The sequence below is a fragment of the Cebus imitator genome, unplaced genomic scaffold (genome assembly GCF_001604975.1).
Source record: "Cebus imitator isolate Cc_AM_T3 unplaced genomic scaffold, Cebus_imitator-1.0 Scaffold479, whole genome shotgun sequence".
NCBI lineage: Eukaryota > Metazoa > Chordata > Mammalia > Primates > Cebidae > Cebus > Cebus imitator.
This window is the reverse complement of record NW_016107794.1, coordinates 998,077-1,007,846: the sequence shown is the minus strand read 5'-3', so window position 1 is coordinate 1,007,846 and position 9,770 is coordinate 998,077. Positions and strand designations below refer to the sequence as shown.

General features: G+C 34.7%; 1 protein-coding gene across 1 annotated transcript in view; it reads right to left on the bottom strand.

The window, feature by feature from the left end:
• The window catches only part of ATP2B1 (ATPase plasma membrane Ca2+ transporting 1), a 118,629-nt gene that overhangs the window by 9,910 nt on the left and 98,949 nt on the right, over nucleotides 1–9,770 (bottom strand). Inside the window, exons 14-19 of the mRNA XM_037732924.1 lie at nucleotides 5,886–6,077; nucleotides 5,443–5,656; nucleotides 4,769–4,980; nucleotides 3,032–3,139; nucleotides 1,031–1,213; nucleotides 567–653 (exon numbers count right to left, since the gene is read on the bottom strand). Of these exons, the coding sequence (XP_037588852.1) occupies nucleotides 567–653; nucleotides 1,031–1,213; nucleotides 3,032–3,139; nucleotides 4,769–4,980; nucleotides 5,443–5,656; nucleotides 5,886–6,077 (996 nt within the window). The remainder of the gene's footprint in view (nucleotides 1–566; nucleotides 654–1,030; nucleotides 1,214–3,031; nucleotides 3,140–4,768; nucleotides 4,981–5,442; nucleotides 5,657–5,885; nucleotides 6,078–9,770) is intronic.

Here is a 9,770-nt window from a genome sequence, read left to right as displayed (position 1 = left end):
AAGGCAAGCAACTGGCTATACATAACGAAAACTTGTCTTGAGGCTACTAACTACATTTCCAAACCGGACAAAAGTCAAAATGCTAAGTTCATTCTTAGCTTTGAAAATGCAATTTCCTGGTTTTGTCAGATGAGTTTCAAATCACATGCTTCTAGGAACCATGCAGCATAAACAGGCTGGAAGGCATATACTCAAAAATTTATAGTAGTTTCACAAGTTCTAAGCTACAATTTTATTCCCCATATTAACTGTCAGAGTTAGCACAGAGACAAGTTCACAGATTGCATCTAATCTTTGGTTGCAATTGTTCCACCTGTTATCTAGCCCTCTAAGAAATAAAACAACAACGACAACACTTTGAGGTCTCAATCCACTTTACGAAAAGAAAGCTTTATGAAAAAGCCTGAACAATGAATTCAAACATTAAGGAGAAAATGAGAAACGTTAGGTGTGTGAAGTAGGAAATGTTAATTTCATGCACTTAGGAACACACACTCACACCCCACAGTAGTAGAAGCAGTAGAAGAGGAAAACACTACATGTGTAGGGGTAGAAATATTTGTTACATCATGATGCTGGCTGGCGATGGAGGGTTGCCGCCTTAGAGCCCCCTGAATGGAACTTCCACTCTGGAAAGCATTCACTACATCCATCTGCAAGGAATCAGAGATTGTGACAGCTTGCTCAGCAAGAGAGAGAGAGAACAAGAGAAAGGACCATTCCATCTATCAACATATAAAAAGTAAAGAAAAAGGCACTTTTTACAGAGCAGATAAATAGGCAAGAATAGCATTTTGAGATGAAGTAGGGGGTGGGGGTGCTAGGAAAAAAGGAGCTTAGGGGCATATAGACACATTCTTTCAGAATCAGTTAAAAGTTTCACTCATTCACCAGTACTACTTTTCAAGAGAATACAATATGTGGGCTGGGAAGGCTAGAGAGGAAGTTTAAGGAGCACACTCTAACCTCCTCCCCAGGTCAAAAAGCCCTGGCTCCCATCATCTCTCCTACCTCTCTACCAGACCCATACCTGTGTTTGGATTCTGTTCAGACCTCTAAACCACAAGATTTGGCCACGCCGCAACTCCCTTTCAGCGTGATCAATCTCTTCAACATCCTCTGCTAATTCCTCCTCAGGTATTTCTTCCTTTTGTGTTCCATGACCAGCTTCTTTGAGGAATTTTAAACGGCTAGTTGGAATTGTTGAAATAAGCTACAACACAGGGGAATGAACTTAGAAATACATCATATCAAGGAGAGGTAAGCTAATCAACTGTAATACTAAAGGTATTAAAAGTGGTGAGAGTATCCCGACTATCTTTACCAATGAAGTAATGAGATCCTGGTGATTAGTCTTTCTCTCCCAGAGCAAAATATATTCTTCTCTTAGCTACACAAAAGATTTGAGTTTGAAGGGTAAAAAGTTTTCCTAAATGGAAATTAACCCAATTACATTTTTCACATTTTCATCAGGACATTCAAGACAGTACTCTGTAAAACCATGCTCTGATGTATGTACTTAAACTCCTATTATATTTATTTTGAATGCAATGAAAATGGCAGGTGGTCTTATCAGATGCAAAACAAGTTTACAATCATTAATGCTGTCAGAGTTCAATGAGAAAAAAATGTATAAAAATTTAAAAAATCATCACAGTTACACTGAAGATAGTTTTGTTAAGTAATTTTTCAAAATGCAACAGTTTAAAATTAGATTAGTACTGATTGATGACACCAAACAAAAACAGATGTCCCAGAAAACACAAAGGATATAAAGAAACACCAATACACATGTATTAGCTTATGTGTTAAAATTCATTCTCTAAGGCAGCAGTTGGGTTTATCAGGGAGAACCAAGCATGTAGTCAGCTACAGAATTCTGCTTGGAGAACTTCTAGTCCAAGCACCTCATTTCACCAACGTGAGGTCTCCTGACCACCAAAGACAGTGCTTGTTCTACCATGGTACACTTAAAAATGAGCAGACAGTGTCAACTAGACAATAACTTGAGCCTTGTGGGTATATATGTTGTACTGAATTTCCTCTTCCTTAAACTGGCCAGGTTATCAGAAAACACTATGAAATAATCACAATGATAATCAAAAAGGAAATATGGACCAAGTATGGGTCCTACTTAAAAGATGGTCTCTATTAACAAGGTATTCAAAATGGTTAAGAACCCTCAGGACCTAGAAACATAATTAAGAAAACGAAGAGATAAAAAGATGTAAAGATTGAGCTAAATTTAACAAAAACCTGAAAGTCTGGTTTCACTCATTTGCAGAATGACAATAAATTAGCTCACACAAATTATATGCCATAATTATATTAACCTTCATTTATGAAAATGTTAGTATAAATTTTCTATAACTTAGTCTTATAGTAATAATAATGGGCTTAAAATGAACAATGCATAAATCATTATCACTTATATTTAAAAAATAATAACATGCATTTGCAAGTAAACTGCCTATAGTAAACATGAGGTATATCTCTTATTTCAGGCACTTTATATATACACTGTTAAAACTATTCAATTCAAATCTAAAATGTCATTTTGTGACCCTTTTTCTAAGTAACATTATTCTTATAAAAACATGCTCTTAGTAAAGCTCAGTTTTTCCTATGCTGTATACTGGATTAAATTACAGAACAAAATGATGAAGTACATGTACTTTTTACGTTTTTGTAAAAAACTTTATTCTGAAAATGTAAAAATACGTTATAGAGTAAAAGATAACAGATATTAGTATCCTAACCAGTTATAAGCACATCATTTTTAACAACTGCTAAGAAACTTGTTCTAACACACAAGTTAAGATAGTATTTTATAGTATAGGCATAATTGTAATAAACAAGTGACACAATGGAACTAATCAAACATTAAAAAAACTTAACTTTGAATTCCCTCTCTTTTTACTCACCATGTTAACTATTTAGAATCAAGTAATGAAACTGATTAAAGAAAACAAACATTAGAAATTTAAAAAAAATCACTTTAGGTTTAAACAAAAACTGATGAGATTTTTACCTGGCCCCAGAGTAACGTTCCCATTCCTAGGAATATTGACCATAGCCACTGTTCTATTGAAAGTTCTGAACAACTGAAAGGTTTTCCACCAAACTGCACAATTATTATCTGGAGGAATAATCAAGAGTAAATTTACTTAAATTTAAATATTCACATACTCTAAAAAATACCAAATATATGTCCTCTAAAACGAGGTGAACAACCACTATTCTGATAAAGTGTATTATATTAGTCACAACTGAAAATAAAACAACTGAAATAGACCTTTCCTCTTTCCCCTCCAGGCCACTTTCCCTCTTAAAAAAGACAAATGAAATAAAGTAAAATCCCTGTCCAATATTTTTAATCCATACTTATTTCATGTTTAAATTATGCTTACTAAAAAGTAAAATTCTTATGACCCGCAAGAATAACTTTCCCCTGTATTTACTACAATTCTTCAAATAATTAACTTATGCCTTTCTCAAAATATAGTACTCTTTTGTAGAAAAGACTGTATGTTAATGAAAAAATATGCAATCCTTTTAAAATTCCACATAGCTGTTTATTTCTAGTTAACATTTAGATATGTTAAGATAAATACAGACTGTAAGGGAAGAATGGCAACTTGCAAAGTTCTATGAAATACAAGCTAACTCAGGTGAGATGATCTCAGATTTGCTCTCCTTTGAAGAGAGTGAGGCCTGATGATGAACATAAATTCATAGTACAGTGCTTATCCTCTGCTCGTTATTCTGAAAGACCTAAAAATAGTGTGCATGAAAATATTAAGGGAAGTAACTGGAGTTGGGTATGGTGACTTATACCTGTAATTCTAGCACTTTTGGAGGCTGAGGTGAGAGGATTGCTTGAACCCAGGAGTTCAAAGACCAGCCTAGGCAACATAGCAAGATCCCATCTTAATTAAAAAAAATAAATAAGTAAAAATAAATGATTTTTTAAAAAAGAAATAACAATATTCACCCTCCTGTGATAGAGTCTGATAGGTCCTCCTGTGATAGAGTCTGGTAGGGCTCTCTTTGATATGGCAGTTAAGTAGTTCCCAAATATTAAAATCAAAAATAATTTTGGTAGTTAACATCTTAAAACATTAAAGATACAATTCCACTCTTTTAAGCTCTAGTTTATCCAAATTCAAGTGATTTTTACTTCTCAGTTCCACTATTTTTTGTTAATTTGTATACTTGTAAAGATAGATTTCCAACTGCTTTGTTGGTAGCCCAATTAGATTATAACTGATTTGACAATCAGGCCTGGATCTTAATAGAGATACAAAACTGAAATAATTTTCTTTTATAAATCAAGAAAATAATGAGCATCAAAAGGGTTCAATATTAATTTGTATAAGTGATCGTAATTTTTGTTAAGTTTAAACTTTGTCTTTTTTTGTAAAATTGGGATGTAAAAAGAATATTAAGGTACTGGGGAAACTATTAAGGTACTGGGGAAACAATTAATGTGATTGGCTGATTTTGTTTCCTAAGAAATAACAATCTTTCACTTTAAAGTTGGAAGAAATAAAACAGTTTGTCTAGTTGGTTGTGGCATTTACTTCTAAGAACAAGAGATTCAGTTCCCATATTCTTTAATATATACCTTAAATCACCATGATACTATAGATGTCACCAAGGCAATAGTTCCATACATGTTCCACACAAGTGATTGCTACAACAAGCTGTTTACCTAATGTCTCCCATATAACAGTCACATTTGGAACTCTCTTTTCCAATTACCCACCTGTACCACAAAAGTGCCTAAAACAATCGTGCAGAAGATGGCATTGTTAAAGATTCCTTCAAATACATTTCTTTCACCATGAATTTTCCGGGCATTTATTTCGTTGAAAAGTTGCATCAGCACAAAGGTATTAAAAACAATAGTATAATGTTCTGAAGGAGGAGCATGCAAAGGAGCATTTCTTCCACTATCAATGTCAAAAAACTTTTCTCCTGAAAGAATTAAAAATTACTGTTTTATAATTATCATACCAAATAACAACATATTAAGGAAGTATACAAAATAAAACTTAGCTAGACTTTTCATTTGATCTGAGATGGCAGCATGGAAGGAGCTGGAAGAAACCTGGGATTACCTAGTACAACTCTCTTGTTTTTTAGACAAGGAAACAGAAGCTCCCAAAACTATGGTGATAATCTCAAGATCACACATCTAAGTTAGTGGCAGAGCCAGGATAAGATAACAGACTTTTTATTATCCCCCTACTATCTATCTTATTGTCTCCCCAAATTTACTAAGCACTGACTGGTAAAGAAGAAGAAATTAAGGATAAATGGGAAATCAGGAACAGAACTTACACTTTTGAAAATTTTTAACATTATAACATCTTGGATGATTAGCTTGGAAAAGAAACAATTTACTGAAGCTTTATGTATTAGACACCGAATTCTTACCAGCAAATAAGAGTGTAAAGACTACTACAAGTTGATAGAATGCATGACCCAAAATATTCTTCATCATTGTTCGTGAGATGAGAGGCTTATTTCTACCATAAGGTTTCCGAAGCAAGAGAGACTCGGTGGGTGGTTCCGTTGCCAGAGCCAGGGAAGCGAGCGTATCCATTATGAGGTTTACCCACAGCATCTGCACAGCCTTAAGCGGAGAGTCCTAGAAAAGATAGGTTTCCTAATAGACATTCACAACTACTCAGGGACTCAGCAATTCTCAGGAAGCCTTTAGGATTTAAAAACTTGAGAAACAGAACAGGATAATATTTTTATATAAACTAACCTAAAATATTAAGCTTTAGCTTAAATATTAAGCATTTTAAAAAGGCATTTTACATACTTTTTAAAATTTAAAGTAAACAAGTTTTAATAGACAAATCATCACCTACTTGAGTAATACAGGCGCCCGTAAAAGCAACAATCACTGCTACTACATTAACAGTAAGTTGGAACTGAAGGAATTTTGAGATGCTGTCATAGACATTTCGTCCCCACATAACTGCTTTAACAATGCTTGTAAAGTTGTCATCTGTGAGAATAATATCAGATGCTTCTTTAGCTACATCAGTTCCAGCAATACCCTGTTAAAAAAATTTTTGTGAATTAGTCTAAATGTTTTAAGTATAAATTTCAAAGAGTGAAAAAATACACAATTAATAAAGTTTACCACTATACTTAAATTATATTGACTTAAATTTATGCTAAAAAAAGGTAACAGCATTCTTCTAAGATATTACTAGGAAAGACATTCTGGTTTAGCAGAAATCAAAGAATGAAGCATTAAAAATAAGGTTCAAGTTGGATTAAAAATGGAGGAATGAACAAAGACATGACCCCAGTTCCTTCCAAAAGCCACACAGAAAGGTATATGTTAATAAAAAGCAAACAAACTTTATGAAGACAAAGTTAGAGGAAAAGGAGATTCTAACAAAAAAATAAAAACACCACAAAACCTTAGAGGCTAGAAAGCAGATAGCTAAACAGTAAGTAACTCAGTAAACACAAGAAAGCTGAATCCTAATCCAATGATAGAGAGAGTAGAAGTAGCCCCCTTTTCCCCCACAACAGAATCCTCCTATACAGCTCTGGACTTGGCAGTTGTAGGTGGCACTGGAAGTAGGGGTGAAGTTAAGAACAAAAGGAAGATCTCTTGAAAGTCTACTGAAGATGCATTTAGAAGCTCCAAACTAATAACAATGTCATCAATAGGAGAATGGAATAGATTAATAAATTGTGGATTAATAAAATGAGTGAACTAACTATATTCAACATAAATGATCTCACAAACATAATGCTGAATAAAGAAGATGAACTCAACATATAATGTATGATTCTTCCGTACAAAGTTCAAAAACAGGCAAAAATAATAATCTTCAGGATACTGGTTATCTTTGCAGAAAGATAAGGCAGTAATTAGAAGGGAGTAGGATTCACTAAAAAATTATGAAAAGCTTAACCTCATGAACCCTGCTATGGGCTGAAAGTGTTCCCCAAATTCATGTGTTGGAAATGTAATCTTTAATCATCAACGTGGAGACATGGAAACTCAGAGGTGATTTCATGATTTCTGCCCTCATGCATGGATTAATGTCATTATGTTGGGAGTGGCTTCATTATCGAGAGTGAATTCGTTATAAAGGTGAGTTTGACCAATCCCCTCTTGCTTTTGTGCTCACTTATGGTGCTCTTTCCCTTCTCCTATGACAAAATGCAGCATGAAGCCTTCACAAGATGCTGGTACCCTGCTCTTGCATTTACTCACCTCCAGAACCTCAAGTCAAAGAAACTTCTATTGTTTATGAATTACTAAGTCTTAGATATTCTGTTACAGCAATACAAAATGGACTAAGACAAACCCTTTCTCAGGAAGTAGCTGAAGGAGATGACTCCACCAAATAAGGGAGTAAACCAAAGAAGATGATACCACCAAATTCACAAAGTACAAGATCCAACATAAAGGAGAGAGAAAGAAAATCCTCAGGTATGGGGACCAAAAAGACAGCTGTGCAGCAAGGCTAGCAAAGAGCAAGTGCAGATTAAGGCACGTTGAAAGATGCTGAGAGAGGTCTCTCTTAGAAACTGAAGCTGGTAAGAGTGCTAAAGGTCTCTGATGTATGGAACAGAGAACTTGGGGATGAATTTGTGCTAAGTACATACAAAAATTAAGCCAAAAAACTCCAAACAAACAAAATAAAAACTAAAAGCAAGCAAGCAAAGGACAACAAATTATAGGGAATGTAAAATGTTGTGTAAGGAAGGAAAAGTAATTACAGTTGACCACATAGGTTGAAACAGCATTTACAGTCACAGTAAAGACTGAATATTGATCGAACCTAAATTATGATATAATTCTACAGGCAATGATGAAAGGTATATGGGGTGAATGTGGTGAGGATACCTGTGTCTATGTGCCTGTGAAAGAACTAAGTCCTCATTTTCATTAATGAAAGTCAGTAGTTAATGCCTTATATTAAAAAAATCAAAAAGTACCAGATTCATGTGATTTAGAGATATAAAGGCACATAACTAAAGAAAAGCAGCAGCTAAAACAGTTTCCTTTGGGAGCCAAAAATTTGGTATGTGGTAGGGGACTTGGTATTAAGTCTTACAGAACTACTTGACCTTTTAAATGCTATGCATACATTATTTTGATAAACATGAAGTTCAAATAAAACCTTTCTCAAAATATTCAGTGAAGGAACAATCTTATTTTAGAATCTTAGTCTCCAGTTCCCAAAGTGAATATTTTACTTTTGATGTCCCACATTTTTTTTTTTTTTTAATTTTGAGATAGAGTCTTGCTTTGTCACCCAGGCTGGAGTGCAGTGGTGTGATCTCAGTTCACTGCCACCTCTGCCTCCTGGGTTCAAGCGATTCTCCTGCCTCAGCCTCCTGAGTGTCTGGAATTACAGGTGTACACCACCATGCCCAGCTGTTTTGTATTTTTAGGAGAGACAGGGTTTACCGTGTTGTCCAGGCTCAAGAGATCCACTCCTGTTCTCAAGAGATCCACCCGCCTTGGTCTTTCAAAATGATGGGGTTACCAAAATGATGGGGTTACAGGCATGAGCCACTGTGCCCAGCCAATGCCCCACATATTTAACACACTTTAGCTCAATGGGATTTCTCGATTCTCATCATACCCATATTATATGAATGCAAATCTCACCATTCCCTTGCTCAAAATCCTTAACATTTCTAAAAGTAACTCTACAGTGTTAATGGGTATTCAAATAAAAACTAGTTCCATGATGAAACAGGTCTGGAAAACTTTGAATCACAAGAAGTTAAACTGCTTTTTAAAAATGAGCTTCTAGGAGTAATATGATACCGCATAGTATCTCTAAACTTATTTTACTCATTCAGAAGTAGGCTTGGCAAATGTTAATCTACAGGATAAGGGAAAAAAATTCCTTATCTTGGCATTCAAGGCCTTTTTCATGTGCCTCCCTCTGAATCCTTCTAGCTTCATATCTCATTACAGCACCACAATCTTTTCTAGTTAGGTTGAATAACTTGTACATAATTCGCTGATGAAAGAGGGCCTCTTGGTTCCCGGTTCCGCTCCTTCCCTCAGCTAAAATGGCACCTCTTCCAGAAAACCTTTCCCAGTCTCTACAGGTAGAGTCAAGGACTTCTTCCTGAGATACTTGTCACTATCCTGTGATTATTTCCATGTGCTGTGAATCTTTAGGAGGCAGCAACTCTTCACTTCTAATGTTTCTGGACTGGAATACTGAAGATAGCCTCTTAATATTTGGAGTCCCGCATTAATCCAAAGAAAGTTTAAAATAAAGTATTTTAATTGCCTTAGGTTTTACTACCATAAATGTATTTGATTATTGGATTATACCACGACATTCAGTCTTTGATGATAGCAGTATCTCTATAGATGGTTAACTAATTTTTGGTAAGAATACTATCATGTGACAAGGATTCTCTCCTTTAATCAAAACTTGCTATGTAAATAACTGTTATACTGTATTGTTTAGGAAATCATGACAAGAAAAAAAAGTCTGTATATGTTCACTACAGATGCAACCATCCATATTTTTGTCCTCAATATTTTCGATCCAGTTGGTTGATTCCATGATGCAGAATCTATGGATACAAAGGGCTGAATGTACAAGCAGAACATGCACTTTATCTATAGATCAACAAATCAAGAAAATATGCTCTAAAATGCTATAACTGCCTGAAAAATAAGAAATACATTTAGAAAGAACTAATCAATAGCAATTTCTTGTAATTAAAAAAACCTCTAATATGTTTGT